The sequence below is a fragment of the Ictidomys tridecemlineatus genome, chromosome 10, assembly GCF_052094955.1.
Source record: "Ictidomys tridecemlineatus isolate mIctTri1 chromosome 10, mIctTri1.hap1, whole genome shotgun sequence".
Classification (NCBI taxonomy): Eukaryota; Metazoa; Chordata; class Mammalia; order Rodentia; family Sciuridae; genus Ictidomys; species Ictidomys tridecemlineatus.
The window spans coordinates 81,803,580-81,821,092 of NC_135486.1; the positions used below are offsets into that span (position 1 = coordinate 81,803,580).

The following is a 17,513-nucleotide window of genomic DNA, read 5'->3' on the forward strand; positions in this document are numbered from 1 at the left end:
TATCTATCTATCTATCTATCTATCTATCTATCTATCTATCTCTCTCTCTCTCTCACTATCTCTCCCCCCTCCCTCCCTCCTTCCCTTTTATTGGTGCCAGGGATTGAACCCAGGGGGTACATGACCAGATTTCCAGCCCAGCCCCTTTAATTTTTTTTTGAGACAGGATCTAAGTTGCTTGCTAGATTATTGAAGCTATCTTGAACTTTCAATCCTCCTGCCTCAGCCTCCTGAGTCTAGTCGCTGGGATTATAGCTGTGTGCCACTGAGCCTAGCAAATGCTAAAATTCTTTAGACATCTCATTCCCTCACTCCAAACTTCTTTTGTACTATAGAGACCATTAAAGATGCTTTAATTACATCCTCTGAAATTGCTATTAATAAACATATTTATCTTCCATTTTAAGAAATTATTACTTTTGGTACTGGGGATATAACCCAGGGGTACTTTATCACTGAGCTATATCCCCAACCCTTTTTATGTTTTACTTTTAGACATGATCTAAGTTGCTTCGGGCCTTGTGAAATCACTGAGGCTGGCCTTGAATTTACAATTCTCTTGTGTCAGCCTCCTAAGCTACTGGGAATAAAGGTGTGTGCCTGGCTCTTCCTTTTAGAAGGCAAGGTTCATCTGTGGTATATCCTTATTTCCATAAAGTGACTAATGATCTTACACATAGAAAGAATTTAATATACACTTCTCAAATTAAAAAAAAAATATAGGCTGGAGTGGTACAGTGCTTGTTTAGCACGTGTGAGGCACTAGGTTCAAACCTCAGCAACACACATACACACAAAAAATAAAACAAAGATATTGTGTCCACATACAACTAAAAATATATTTTTTAAAGAAAATCTCTTTTGCTTTAAAAAAAGAAAAAAAGAAAGACGAAAAACAGTAAGTCAGAAGGAAAGTTGCATATTGCAAGTTTTCAAAGCCTGCAAGATTAGTGTTGTCTGTATATGAAAACTAACAATTTTAGGGAAAGAGGTGGAACAGATGCATATATTAGCTGCATAGGAGTAGTGACTTCCATTCTCTAGACTTTCATTCTCTAGTTCAGAATACACATACTCATTCTCAACTGATCCAAAATTTTCTGAGAAACACACTAAAGAATTAGAGAATTATACACATAAAACAATAAGATCTCATATTCTTTCCTTCTTATGACATTATGTAGAAAGCACCCTTAATAATTAAAGACCTAGGCACCTAGACCCTTATGAATAACAGTTTTAGTAATTCTAAAAGCCATCTATTGTGTCTTAAAGTTATATAATAAACCCAAACAAGCATAACAATAAGAACATGATAACCAGTTCATCCCACCTACCATCCAAGATTATGGGTAAATCCCTTCCAGGCTTCATCTTTCTATCTACAGATCCCTAGCACTGCTTAATCTAGGAAGGTTACTAAGATACCCTCAGATTATTTTACATTATTACATTTAAAACCATGCTTCAGATTGGTACATACCTATGAATTTAAGTTCCTGCTTTGTTAGTGGAGAACTGTCATCTCTGTCTGAAGAAAAGACACACTTTAATTTCTGATTTTTTTTCTTTAATCACCAGTTTCTAAAAACTACCATGATAGATACAAGAAACTTCAGAAATTCTTGGGGGGGGGGGGGGCGCGGTGTCCAATAAGGTTAAAGTAAAAAAAAAAAACCACAATGTGAATTTCAAGTCATTAGCAGCATTCTAAATATAAGGGATTGTTAATGCATCACTACATAATTAATTTAAAAGAATCTCTCATATAATTCCTTTCCATTTATATTACTTTCTTTACTGAATAAGGCCTCTTTTGCAGTTTAATGAGACACTCAAATTCATTTTTTATAGCAGTTAATATGCATATTGAAATATAATCTTCTCCCTAGTGGTTAAGTCAACAACTGAAGTGATAAAACACAGTAAGATATTAACATAAACAGTCTTTGAAGCCTATTTTCCAGAAACCAATAGTGACAGAATAATGTGGAAAGGGGAGTCTTACTGCCTTATCTATAATATATGTCTTCTACTACTTAGTAGCAAGGTTGTATAGTATTGGCTGAATTTTTTGCTACACAGGCTTAATCATGACCCTGCCCCTAGCTTAATACCATTCCACTATGTGTTCTGTCATCCTCAAACTCATATAGCTCTCTCTTATACCTTAGAACTTCTATTAATAAACATCTCTCTCTTCATTTTAGATTGTGATTAAAGAGAGCAATTCAAAGTTTTAACTTTCTTTCAGGTAACTCTTCCGGGTTTCATTCCAAACCTTCTACCAATTTTCTTTGTAACCTTTTAATATGCTCCAGGTCTAGATCCCATTTCTCCCCTAATTAACTCTTATTGAACGATTCACAATTCATGGACATTTGAACAACCTTAGAGGGCTGGGTTTTAGCTCAGGGGCAGAATGCTTTCCTAATAAGTCTGCCTGGTTCAATCTCCAGTACAGGGGCCTGGAGGGAGGGGAAGACTGAGCACTTGTAATATCCTGGGATATGATGATTTATTGTATAAGTGTAAATTATGTAAGCATCATGGGGGTGTGGCTCAGTGGTAAAGCAGCTGAGCCCAATCCCCACTACCAAAAGAACAAAATTTAAAAACTGTAATATTTCTATACATATTACTTATTTCATAATCACTACAAGTATTTAAATGTATCTAAGTAAAACAGAAGTTAAATTTATAGTTTATTAGTATCATGAAATCTGTACTCTCTTCGTCAAAATTGTCTAATTCTAATAAAGTACCACCACAAAACCAAATATTGCTTCACCCCTCATATAGTTTTTTTTCAAATACATTTAAATGACTATTTTGCCTTTCCAAACTGCTTTCAAATAAAAGATTTTTGCATTATATACCTCATACAACTCTACTTTTTAAAAATATGTTTTGTTGTGATATGTTTATGTGTTATGCTGCAGATAAGAACCCAGGGCCTTGTGCATGCTAGGCAACAGCTCTACCATTGTGCTATATATTCCCAGTCCATCTGCTTTCTTTTTATTTTGCTGGCTCAATAATTTCAACATTATTTATTTAACTTTTAAGTTTCTTGAACTTCTCTCAGCATCTAAAATTCATCCCACTGTGTCTCATTTGATTGGGAAGTATCTAAATATTTTTCTTTGTATTGATTAATTTTTCAAATTAATGGATCTTAGAACCATCAAATCAAGATGTTTGCTTGAAATGCAATGTCTGTGACTATTTTTTTCAGAACAAGTTTCAGCAAATAAAATTTAATTTTATGAAGTTCTATATAAAACACAATATATCAAATGCTAGATAGTAAATGATAAAAACCAACCAGAATCTTAACTGTCTAATAAAACACTTTTTAAGTTCAAAAATTTAAGATAAATATAACCAAGATATAGATCACAGAAACATAAATAATTGTCAGGAAGAATAACAGAGATAGACTGAAGAAAATAATAGAATACCATTACAAAAATATTTAAAAGAATGTTAATAATTCTAGAAACATGAATGAAAAAAAAAACTTAGAGGAGATAAAACTGTGCTATTTTTACTAAATGCTACTTGATACAAATACAACCAAAATCTAAACCACAAATTTTGCAAAGAATAGTACAGTATATTAAAAAAAAAAAAAACTATAAGTAGCTTACACTGATACTAGTTGGATAAAAGACTGGAAAATCAAGTAAGAGCCAGATTATGAAAAACTTCATATGCCATACCAAAGACTTTTAATTTTATCTTTTAAGTACCAAAAAATCCTTTAAAGACAGTGTGAAATGGTGTGATTTGCATTTTTTTTAAAGTATTTTGTTTGTTTGCTTGCTCTCCCCCCCCCCCCGTAATAAGGATTGAACCCAAGACCTCATGCATGTTAAGCAACTGCTCTACCCCTGAGATACATTCCCACCACAAGCAACTGCTCTACCCCTGAGATACATTCCCACCCTTTTTATTTTGAGACAGGTTGCCTGTGCTGAACTCAAACTTAGAATCCTCCTGCCTCAGCCTCTTGAGTTGAGTAGCTGGAATTAAGAGTTATTTGCTACAGTGCCCACTCTGGTTTGTATTTTAGATAGAACATCAATTTGCCAAGCATCTAGAGAAGGGGTTAGTTAATGGTGTGAAGTTTAAGAAGTTGTTGAAAAAAGTTCAGATGACAAATCATGTTCTACTTTATCAAGCAGAGGCAGTGAAAAGAGGAGAAAAAAGTAAACTGATAAATAACAGAAAAAAATGTTTTTAAAGAAATGATCAAGAAAATAATGGGAGAATTTAGATTAACTTCCTAGTGTATGTCTGGTTTCAGTGGCTGAGTACCATAGAGAGATGAGAAATAAAAGAATACAACAGATTAGAGAAGAAAATAAGAACTAAGGATTATTAGCATTTTGGAAATATGAGCCTAGAATTTTAGGAGTAAAGTCTACTTAGGAGGCACAAATTTGGAGAGCTAATGAATACAGATGACAGCTGAAGCTGAAGGACATATATTTTCTGAGCCAGGTACAGTAGTTTACCTGTACTCCCAGCTCCTTAGGAGATTGAGGCAGGAAGACTTCTAGTTTGAGGCCTGCCTTGGCAACATAGCTAAAGTGTCTCAAAAGAAAAAGAAAAAAGAAAGTGGTAGAACACTTGACTGGGTTCACGGTTCTGGAGGTGGGATAGCAGCAGGGAGTAGCGAGAATATGTTTTCCAATGGAACGTGACTGGGGTAAGAAAGAGGAGAAAACACTAAGGGAAAAACAATTAGGAATAGGCATAGACATCATAAAAGACCTATTTTCATTTAGTTTTATTTTTTGGTACCAGGGATTGAGTCCAGGGGTTAGCCACATTCCCAGCCCTTTATTAATTTGGAGACAAGGTCTCAATAAGTTGCTGAATCTGGCTTTGAACTTTCTATCCTTCTGCCTCAGCCTCCCATGCCACTGGGATTATAGGCATGAGCTACTTCACCCGGCATTTAAAAAAAAAAAAAAAAAAAACCCAACCTACTTTTAGAAAGAACACTGATCTCAATCAACAACCTAACTTTTCTCCTTAAGAAACTAGAAAAAGCAAACTAAATCAATGTAAACAGAGAAGGGAAAATAATAAACATTAGAGCAGAGATTAATAAAATTAGGAAATGATAAAGAAAACAAAATCACAAGTTGGTTCTTACATCAAAATTGACAAACCTTCAGAAAAATGGAAAAAACTCAAATTACTAAAATCCAGAATAAAAGGAGCTTATTAGTACTATCCTTACCAAAAATAAAAAGGATTATAAGAATACTATGAATAATCTTATGCAAAGTAATTAAGGCATTATAGATGAAATGGGCAAATTCTAATAAACATGAAGAGACAAAAGAGAAACCCCAAAACAAATAAAAAAGATTGAGTCAGTAATAAAATTTCCTCAGTCTAATAAAGGGCATCTAGGAAAAACCTGTAGCCAACATATTTATGATTAGAAACTGAAAGCTTCCTCTGTAGAGGAAAGGAAAATACAAGGATATGTACTCTCACCAATTCCAGTCAACATTATATTGAAGCTGGGAAAGGAGGAAATGAGGAGATGTTTAATAGGTATATCACTTCAATATTGCAAAATAGAAAGATTCTAGATATCTACTGTACAACAACTTTAAATTTTTTAACATTACATAAACATTAAGATCAAGTACGAAGTTACAGGCAGATAGGAACCAGAAGTTCTGTTGTACTACTGAATAGTAAGGTGACTATAGAACACAATAATGTATTATACATATCAAAAAGCTAGAAGAAAAGATTTTGAAAAGTTTGCACCATTAAAAAAAATGATGTTTGGGGAGCCGTATGTTTAACCTGAGTTAAACATTATATAACATACATAGATACTAAAACATCACATTACTACATTAATAAATAGGTTAAATAAATTAATATTATAAAAATAATATCAGCAAATCTTTAAAATTTTGAGTTTTAGAAGATTGTGTCTGAAATAGTATTATCAAGTGCTTGTCAACTGCCCTGTTGAATTAATACAATCTAGTACTTTTGTCGGTGAACGATAACATCAAAGGATGTATGTCAGTTCATTCACAATTGTTCCCTATGATGTTTATTTTTCTTTAACTATATCAGTTAAAGAAAAATAAATATTTTTCTTTTACTATAACCTCCAAAAAACTATATTTTTCTTTAACTATAACCTCCAATATTTCATCAATTAAAGAACAAGTCTAAATGTATCTATACAACTGAAAAATATGTTAAATTTCTTCAGCTTTTATACTTCTCTACTCCAAAATGTTAACATGTTTGTTCTCAAGAATATGTTCAATCCCTTTTTCCTCCGAAGCTTCTTGTTATTCATTGGCTAAGCCTATAAGTTACAGGCTATATAGGGCAGCAAAAATTATAAATAAATGTATTAACAAAATGATCACTTACAAATTTTCCACTTTGACTGCCCACACCCTTAAAGCAATGAAACAGCATCTATGGATGCTCATTTTGCCTTCGGTTTCTTATTTACTGTTAACCAAACACAATGCCAATTGGCCACAAATTAAACTACATTAGCAAAATATGCAATATTTCATGAAGTCACAGAAAATGTACCCGAAAAATTATTGGAGTCATATACAATCTTGAAGAAATAAAATCAACAAAGGGAGACACTAGATTTTTTTAAAAAAAGAGTATTTTTCAAGCTCAAAGGATAAAGGAAGGTGCTTGGGAAAGCTAAAGAAATCCTACCACATTTTTACAAGATTGATCCTCATTATAATTCACAAAAATGTGGGGCTCTGGTTTGTGGCTCAGCAGTAGAGTGCTTGCCTTGCATGTGTGAGGCACTGGATTTGATCTTCAGTACTACATACATACATACATACATACATACATACATACATACACACACACACACACACACACACACACAGGTATTGTTTATGTACAATTAAAAGAATTTTTTTTTTAAATTTCACAAAAAATGAGAAGTGACAGTATTTGCCTTACATGCTGATTCAGAATTCATCCCAGGAAAAGATGCAACTCCACCATAAAACCTGAGTCAAACTAGACACAATTTAAAAGGCTGTCTACAACCTACATACTAAGTAAAATATAAGGGTACATAATAAAAGTATACAATTCATTAATAAATCAAAATTCCAAAAAACAGAATTCACATTCCAAATGGGGGTGAGATGTAGCAAATTCCTAATGTAGATATTAATCACTAACTGCCCTGGCAAGAGATAACTCAAAAGAACTAGAAAAAACTATTTGCATACGTAAAAAGACTTTCAGAAACTTAGAACATTATTATCATTCGCCACACAGAGAGACAATAAAAGCCAAACTGATGAACTACATTGACCTTCATCCTCCTATAAGCAATCTACAAAGTTTTCACTGAGGTGTTGAACAACTGACTCACCACACATCCCTGGGTTTCATATAATCAATAGAACATGCTAGCTTTCAACTGGAATTATCTACAAAAGGCAACCTTTGTAGAGATAAATCAACCACCAGAGAAGAGTCTAATAAAACTTACCATTGTGTATTGCATTCAGCAACTCTGAGAAAGCTTTTAAGTGAGGAAAAAAGGACTTCAGGTTAAGATCATTTTCAAATACACAAAAGAAACACATAGGCACAGACTACATCAGAATAATAAAATTTCATTAAGTCTCTCCTTGAACTATTATAACTTCAAGTTTCACTCAGTTTTTATATAACAAAGATTTCTAAACACTGTATTCCATTTGCCAATATATTACGTGCTAAACTGAGATGCTAGATTTATTGCCTTTATGGTGACAATTTCTTAGTGTAATAAATATATATCTTTATAAATAAATATATATCTTTAAATCATTTTTTTAAATATGTCCATGTCTTGATAAAAATGTGTCTCTATAAGTTGTAATTCTATAAAGGTAAATCTACAGTAGGACACGTACAACAGTATTTATTACAATGAAAAAATCTCATTATATCATGTCAAACATTCTCATTTCGCAACCTTCAGTATAAGAAGTCACAACATGTGCAGAATCTAAGCCAATGCACAAATACTGAAAATTTTTATTAAGACTAATGGAAGCCAAAATACTGAAAATATTTTATGAAAGGGCAGAAGTCACAATTCTACAATGGAAGTACTTATATTAAAAGGCCAACAATAACTTAAATTTGCCCACAATTTGATTGTAATACAATATTGAACATAAGACAAAGCTGTTATATTATCCTTGAAGAAACAAATCTATTAAATTAAAAACTGTATTTTGAAAAATAAAATTCAGAGGTTCAAAGGTAGACAAATATACTAGAAAAAGCACTAAAGTCAAAGTCAAAAAGCCAGGGTTACCAACCCAGTTGGACAACTTACTAGTTGTTGGACAAGCTCCATCATGCCGATACTGCATGGAAATTTCTGTTGGGAGGGAGAAGAAAGAAATCAGCAAAGAAATTGCCAGTGATCCAAAGGGAGAATAAGAAACAGACCAGAAAAATGTGGGAAATCCAACTAAAAGGCTAGCTAAGTGGGTCAAACCAAACTGCAGGAACAAAAATTTAAGCTAACAAGATATGAGAGGAAGAGAACCAAACATAATGGAATTTTCACAAATTTATTGTATGTAACAAAGGGTAAGAAAAAGGCAAAAAGGCTTATAAACAAAACTGTGTAACAAGTATCTGATAACAAATGACTTCATTAATGAGAGAATAGTTAGCAATAAGACTTTAGATAATTCATTAGATGGCAACAATTTATCAAAATACAGTTTAATACTGTGGCTGACTAGAAATTACAATTTAAGAATTATATTTAGTTTATACATAAGCAAATCCATAATGACTTATACAACAGTATAAAACTCATTAAATTACACTTAGTTCACTTCCTTATACCTTTTATTTTTGACAAAGATAGTGAATAAATGAGATATTACTCTTACTATTTTATTCCACTCAAATGAGGAAAACAAGCAGAGTGACCTGAAACAATAAAACAATGCTTAAAAGTAAAAGCTGCTCAGAATATGGAAAATAAATTTCAATATGGCATGCTAAGGGAAAAATAAATGATAAAACCAAGATCAAGATAGTGAGTGACTCAAAAGATCTGGCTTGCTAGGAAGAACTGATAGTCCCTTAAAGCTAACACTTGGCAAAAAGTTATATTAAAGGGATAGCTGGGAAGTCCCTGGATATCACTTAACCAAAAGATGCCCCTTAGGAACTGTATGTACAAGAGAGGTTCCCAGAACCATCACTCACACATCTGCCAACATATGTTCCTCATAAATCTAGTCTAACCATGTCTACCGTAAATAACTTGAGGTAGAAAGAAAGACAAAACAAGGTAAAAACAAGCCAGCACACACCTGTAATCACTGTAATGTTTGGAGAAAAAAAAAGTTACATGAAATGCAGTTTTAAAAATTCAAACATTTAGTCAAGTTCAGAACAATCATCTAGAAACAATTCAGGCTTTGGCTTAACTCCTTCCCAGGTGACATTCAAAAATGAGGCATCGTGGGGAATTCTCCATCTTAATGCCTCATTAACAAATATAATACCAGTAAGATTTAAAAGGGTAGGTGGCTGCTGAGGTGTTTGACATTGTCCATTATAAAGAAAAAAATAGCAGCTGTTTGGAATATTGATGAAAAATAATCAAAGGACATTCATAATAGCAAAAGTATTTTAGTGATGGGGGAAAAAACTAAAATATGGCTAATCTGGCCTTTAATCTAGCACTTCTATAATTGTTGCTGTTATTTTGGTACCAGAAATTGAACCCAGGAGCACTTAATCTTGGAGCCACATTCCCAGCCCTTTTTATTTTTTGAGATAGTTGGCCAGGCTGGCCTCAAATTTGAAATCCTTCTGCTTCAGCCTCCTGAGTTTACAGGCATGTGCCACCATGCCTGGCCTGGTCAATTGAGCACTTTTACAGAAAGGCAACCATGGTATGGTACTAACAAATACTCCAATTGTCCAAAATCAAAATAAAATCAGGGAATTTTCCAAAAGACCAAATTCCAAGTTATTTCCTAGACTCAGGAGTATGTAATGTGATATATAATTTTCATTTATGACCCTAGATAATCAAGGTTTGTAAAATTGTGAACTGGAGTCAGTAAGATACATTTAATATTATGTTCACAAACTGCCCTAATCCTTAGTCTACATTAAGAGAGTTTATTGGACTAATATTTGTATCTTTATAATTCCCTTATTTGCTTGCAGAATCAATACCACTAATGGAACTACTTTACCAGGGAAATACCTTTCAGTTTTAGTTTTACCAACCTAAATAGAAATGATATAGAAGTATGTTTAGTAAGGAAACTGACAATTCTAAGGGCTTATACTCAAACTCTCTAACCTTTAATTTTAGTAGAAGTTGTAACAACTTGTTCTATAAAATTGATCTCAATCAAGAGAGCATATTTCTAAAATCTCCTTTTGTAGCATTTATCACCACTAAAGAGTTTCACCCCTGAAATACATTTCCAAATAGCTTATCTTCGGAACAATATGGCACGAGTGCTATCTATATTTAACAACTTAAGTCTTAGATTTTTAAAAATGGTGAATTACATTTTTTGAAAAGAAACAGTACACTACAAGAAAATAAGTTAATACTAAATATGTTGACCTCTTGTCATTTGATGAATGAGATGTTTCTCAGAGAAAATAACATCCTGATTTTTGTTTTGGAAAAAATGTTGCAGAATTTTCACTTTAGTAAATCATAAATTCTTATAATATAATGAAGATAAACCCCAGAAAGAGGAAAAAGATAAGTTCAGCATGTTAACTCTTCCAAATGCTATAGTACTCATAAGACTGGGTACCTAGTTGTTCGGATCCCAATAAAATATCTGTAGGAAGAAATTCAATCAAAATCTTAATATAATCTAAAATCCAAAACATGAACAACCTATAGCAGTCACTCAAAACAAAATACTAATAATAATTCTTACAAGTCAATATAAAACATTAGGCCATTTATCAGGGTGTACTTCAATTCTAATGAAAATGTTACAATCCAAACCGTTTGATCAGATAAAATTCCTGTAAACTCCTTATTTGGTCAAGGAATTTCTATTCTAATTTTATCTAGAAATTCTAGAATAAATATCTACACTCTACTACAATTAGAACGCATTATGATGGAATTCTGATTATTGTTAAAAGTCATGCTTTTAACTCCAAGAGATAATCACACATCATTAGAATCTGATTCTACTTCTGTTTTATGTCCCAGTATGATAAAATAGGAGAAATAGTAATACTAATAGCAGCTGTCCTATCTGGAATGAACTATAGTACCTAAAGGTAAGCATTCTTTAGAAACATTTAAGTGCTCAAACATAACGCTATTACCATTACTATAAGCTAAATGGGGCAAAAGTTTTTCTTTTCAACTAAAAGAAATTTTTTAAATGATAAGTTACCAAAATTAAGACCAGAATGCTTACTGTAGGAGAAAGACCACCATTAGGTGATTATTTATTCAGCCTGTAGAATTCAATTCTCCAGGAAACCATCCTACCGTATTTAACCAATATTACCTCCAACTATGCTAAAAACTCAAGCTTCTTATTCCTATTAGGCTTATACCCTAAACATACATTTACTTTCTCTTCTGGTAATAATGTTGAACTTCATTTTGTGCTATTCTGAAGGAAAATTCAATATCTTTGTGGGTTTTTTTTCAAACTTAATAATACTTCTTATCCTCATAGACTATGAAGCTACACCAAAAGCCTTAAAAATAAAATAGTTTAACTTGCAGCCTAACGATAAACACTTAGAAGATCAAGTATAAAAATCACATGAGATACCATTACCCACATGATATGCACTCAGTGCTTAGTACTAGTAGTCATTCTTTTTTTTTTTTTTTTTGAAGACATGTTTAGTGTTTATTATCTTCAAAGCACTATGTTGGCAGTAGGGATAGAGCAATGAACATGACAAACATAACAGAACTAGTATTAGAGTGGATGTTATGGTATAACATCATGCCAACATGTGCTTACAAGGCTCCTCTCTACCATTACTAAATTATCAACTTACTTGACATTAAAGCAAATCATTCTTATAGAAGAAGTATCATAAAACAATTTGGGGGATGGCAGGGTTCTGGGGATTGAACCCAGAGGCGCTTAACCACTGAGCCACATTCCCAGCCCTTTTAATTTCTTCTTTTCAGACAGAGTCTCACTAAATTGCTGAGGCTGGCTTTGAGCTTATGATGCTCCTGCCTCAGACTCCTTAGTTGCTGGGATTACAGGCATGTGCCACTGTGTCTGGCATGAAAACAATTTTTGATAATGCAATGCACAGTAGACATTTCCTCCTTTATACTTATTTATATGGGAGAAAGATCCCTATTCTTACAATTACTAAATGCCTTCTCAATTTAACATTAGTCTAATGGAAAAGTTAACTTCTCATATCAGAAGAAAATATTGTTGCTGAAAGTTAAATTACTGGTTCAAATTTACTCATGGATTCTCTCTGCTTAAAGTATGACTGACATTATACTACTGTGGCTTTAGACCCTCAACAGCAAACATCTGTCAAATTTCACAATTAAGTGAATACACATACCTCTACCACTTAGAGCTATAATACCTGTCTCAAGTTTCTTTTTCTATATAATGAGTAATAACAATTCTATATAATGAGTAATAAGACTAAATGTTTCTTAAATGCTTAACAGTGTGTGGCACATACTGTCTATTAGTAGTCAGTAATTCTTAACTTATAGTCAAGAAGCCATTAATTCCTAAATATACAGGACAGTTTGCTAAGTTTCTTCTAGATAAGAATACTTTTTACAATGAGTTTTATCTGATACTCTAATAATGTGTATAGAACTAAAGAACAGGGCTGGGGTTGTGGCTCGATGGTAGAGAGAGCACTTGCCTAGCATGTGTGAGGCACTGGGTTTGATTCTCAGCACCACATATAAATAAATTAGTCCACTGACAACTAAAAAATATTAAAAAAATAACTAAAGAATATATTATGTCAAATAGCTTTAAGTGAGCGATAGTATTCCATAATTATTGCTTAACAAAACTACAATCTTCAGAGTGATTTTTAACATAACTTCCAACTTTCTTGGCAAGCTCAATTTGTTATTTACTTTTGTGAAATAAGGTATCTCTGGGAAAGCACCCATAAATTACCATGAGCAAATAATATGGTAAAGGAATTATAAATCCATTTTTTAATGCCACAAATGTACCACAAACAATGATTCTCTAAAAGTAACCATCCCTTAAGAAACAGCTTGCCATGTCCAAAATCTCCCCTAAATCTGTAACAACTAAGAAGATCTTTTTAGGGATGTAAGTTAATATTTAATTACACTAATCTGAAAATATGTGCTAAAATTCAGGAATTTTCAGGGTTGGAGGATATATAGCTCAGTGGTATAGCACTCGCCTAGTATGTGCCCCTAGGTTCCAGTCCCAGTAATGCAAGAATCAAAAACAAACGAAACCAAAAAAAAAAAAAAAAAATCAGCAATTTTCAGACTGAAAATTCAGACTATGCTTCAAAACTATAGGAAATTATTGAAGATCGCTCTCCACTAAAGCAAATTTAGGCTTAATTTTCTCAATAAAGTACTCAATCTGATTACTATGCCTTTTGCTAAAAAGAATATGAACCCAATTTTTTATAAGTAGATTTATTTAAATTTAGTTCTGGTCTCACAGTGGGGGAAGAGCCGCACACACAGGGTGGGGTGTGTTCTGGCCTACAGGTACCAAAGCTATTTATTAGAAATAAAAAGAAATCCCTGGCTGTGTAATCCTGGGCAACTTATCTACCTCTCAAAGTCTCAGTTTTATCAGCTACAAAATACACACATTAACAACCCTTTATAAAAAAAGTTGTTAAATGATAGTAAATATAAACTTTTAACAAAATCAAATACATCACTGACGATAGTTGCATTTACTATTCATCATATCTCGTCTTTACCTATAATGCTCCTTTCTTTTTTGAAATCGCCGTTCTTATATTTGTTAATAAAGTTTGCATTTCCACCACTAAAAAAAATTCAAAATTGTGCATTTATAAAATATATAATGTGAAATATAATGACCATGCATCGAATTGTACTGGTTTCTCTATACCTATCTCTACTCCCCATCAACAAATAGAACAAACATAACCAACAATAGTTAATCTTAGCTAAAGTCCTATTATTTCAATAAGAAATATAAAACCAGAAAAGACAAAGTTCATAATCAATATTTCTTGAAAACCATTTACCTCATATTCAAGATCCAATTTAAAAAGATAACACTAACACGTCAGTTAATATTAAAACTGTTAAGCATCTGTCTTAAAAACATGCATTTTCAATAATCTTTTAAACTGAAAATATTCATATACAAACTAAAAGTAACAGAAGCATACCAACGATATGAACAACATAAACTCATGTGTACTATAATAAAAATAATGGTAAAATCACTAAACATACTTGAAAACAAAAAATCAAATTATTTTAATAAATTATTTTAATAATCCTGAAAATGTGATTGCTAAAAATATTCTAGATAAAATAATTCACAATATTTGTGTGGAAAAATTATTGAGACAGTAAAGGCAAAAAGTGAAGTTTAGAGAAAGTGAGTTCAAAATACTAGATCCTCCTAAGACTGAGTGGGTAAGCCTCCTGCCCCTCTCTTAGGCAGTATACTTTTGTTTCAAAAAATCCTCTTTTATTGTCTCAAAAAAAGAAAAAGGGAAAAAAACAATGCCAAAAATCTCACATTCTAAATATGAATTCTGGGTTGGTTTTTAAAATACTAGAAAAGTAAACCAAAACACACATAAGAAATGGATTCTAGGTGTTTCTAAGTAATGAATGACCGGATAAACTGTTCAGCCTACTTTTAGATAAGGTAACATCAGATTAGTACCAAACATTTAAATACCAAATTATGTTTCTAAGATTGTAAGATATTTTTACTTTCTTAAGAAATAAAAAATTAAGAACTGTCACGCTAATTAGATAACACTTAGTAATTCAAAATATTATCATAATAACTGTTTAAAATTTTGGGGGGTACAGAAGTGGGCTGAGGTGAGAGAGAATAATAATGGGCAAATCCCTACCTGAACCAACTGGAGATGAGCCAACACTAAGACTCTGTAAACTTCCATTCCTGAGCAATGTAGGAGATTTCTGGAGACTAGAGCTTGTTACGCTTCCTGCAGCTGAGGCTACAGATGATGTCGGTGAAGCAGAAGAAACTGAGAGATGAGAAACATTCTCTTGATTTTTGTTTCCTTTGGGTCTACCAGGCCCATGCTTACTTTGTTTATTTCCTTTTCTTTTCTTTTCCTTTATAGTTTCTTCTTCTATGCCAGAAGTTTGAGCCCGCTTATATCCTGCTGTAGGAAGGCTGGAACTACCCAAATCTCCAGGTGAATTTTCAAAGCTTTTAGGCTGTGCAATAGCTGAGGTCGCAGGGTGACCAATTAAGGAACTAAAACTATTTACCCCCCCTTCCTGGCTTCCAGACTCTCCTTTATGTACATCTTTGGTTGATGATGACTGTTGGGAGTGAGTATAACTGTCATTACGCAGATCTGAGTCTGTAAAGCTCAAGAAATCTTGGGGAGACTGCACTGAACTTCCAGAAGATGATTTTACACTGCCTGGAGTTCCTGAAAAACTGCCTGTAGTAAAAATAAAAAAAGGGGGGGGGGGAGAAAAAATTGGATGCAAAAGTTCCCATGAATAGTAGATGTGAAACAATCATCAAAAAGAAGAGAGGACTTTTTAAAAACGTAACTATAAAATTAAGGACATCAGTATTATAACAAAGCAAGATTTGAAAAGGGTTACCTAAAATTATCTTCATTAAAAACACTTGTCATTTTATAGTGTTAAATATTCACTTTTAAATTGCAAGTTATCATTTATACAATTACTAATATATAAGTTTTATTTAACCTACCTTTTACCACAGCATTCCTCAGTCATCCCTCCACACCACCACCACCACCACCACCATCCCACCCTACCCACAACACCTTGGATAGGCTTGATGAAGGACTAAAGAAGAAGCAAAGTCACCTTCTGACAGTCAAGCAAGACTCAACAAGGCCACAATCTGACCTTGCAATGTCTGGCAAATCTAATTTTTCAAATACTTAAGATATGATTATAAATGTTCCCCAAAATACAATAACCACCCAAAATATTTCTTGGGTTATAATTTCTAAGTTTTTACTTTAAGACAGATCAGTGATTGCTATTATTCAGCTGAATCTACCCAAAGAAAACATGGATATGTTAAAATAATGGTAACAAGTAGTCTAATTTACATCTTAAATTCTCTCGGTCCACTTTCTGTGAAACCACATAAAGAAAAGTCCACCACTAACATTCTCCTATTCCTTTTAGGGAAGGAAAAATAATGGGAAAGACAGTTTTTATGAACTTCTTTCACAATTCTTATTTTTTCCTTACTATCCAAAGAACAGCTTACCACGGCATTTTGTGATATAAGAACCTCAAGGTTCTTATTACCTGGTGGAAAATTAATATAGTCTGTAAGGAAATAAAGGTTTGGTTCACCAAATCATCTTATGAAACCACTTCTATGCTTGCCAAATGAAGTAGGCAAATGTTTAGACTCAGTTGTGATTACACATATTATTTATTTCATAAAACCAGACTAAATTGTATTTCAACTAGAGTGTTTCAAAAGAAAAACTCAAGTATTTTATTCAAGTAGAAAGGAAAGGAAATTTTAAACTAAGTATTAAATTTTATTGTAGATATATTCATAATTAATCTCAACAAATCAACCTAAATGTTTACAAACATTTTTTCCTTTACACACAAAAATTTCTTTTCAAATTAAGTCTCAAGGTTTTCATTTTTTAAAGTTTAACATCCTCTGAAATGGCTGTTTAAAAGTATTAATAGGGAGCTGGGGTTGTGGCTAAGCAGTAGAGTGCTCACCTAGGCCCTGGGTTCGATCCTCAGCACCACATAAAAATAAATAAAAAAAAAATAAAGGTATTGTGCACAACTAAGAAATAAATATTTTTTTTTAAAAAGTATTAGTAGTTCTAAAACTTCACTATTTTAAGAATACATCTGTTGTATTAATTTAGAAAATTATTTGTACTTATATGAGCATTTTCAGGCATTTGTACAGAAAAACATAGTAAGAGGCCATTCACATTACATCAGTCATTTAAGAATTATTCCAATTTCCCATGTAAGTAGCAAGTTATAAAGAAATTGTTTTTGTTTTAGTGGTGCTAGGGATCAACCTAGGGCCTTGTATAAAGAAGTTCTTATACATTCTGATCTGTTACCATCTTTCTTCTAAAACTTTGTTTGTTTTTATAGATGGTATTAAAAGCTCACTGCATACTTTCATAGTATATGTAATACGTTAAATGTATATTTTCTGAAATTCATATACTACCTGCTATGAAGAAAT

General features: G+C 32.6%; 1 protein-coding gene across 19 annotated transcripts in view; it reads right to left on the reverse strand.

Annotated features, from left to right (window-relative positions):
* The window catches only part of Mllt10 (MLLT10 histone lysine methyltransferase DOT1L cofactor), a 189,860-nt gene that overhangs the window by 47,345 nt on the left and 125,002 nt on the right, over window positions 1–17,513 (reverse strand). For 13 of the 19 annotated variants that reach the window (XR_002484032.3, XM_040277627.2, XM_078023328.1 and 10 more), the window contains 4 exons: window positions 15,163–15,729; window positions 8,387–8,431; window positions 7,547–7,579; window positions 1,484–1,531 (listed from right to left, as the gene is read on the reverse strand). Coding sequence is in view for 18 of the 19 variants with exons in the window: in XM_040277627.2 (XP_040133561.1) it covers window positions 1,484–1,531; window positions 7,547–7,579; window positions 8,387–8,431; window positions 15,163–15,729 (693 nt within the window). In the remaining variant the exon portion in view is untranslated. The remainder of the gene's footprint in view (window positions 1–1,483; window positions 1,532–7,546; window positions 7,580–8,386; window positions 8,432–15,162; window positions 15,730–17,513) is intronic. The other 6 variants (XM_040277635.2, XM_040277636.2, XM_005325774.3 and 3 more) reach the window with 6 other exon arrangements.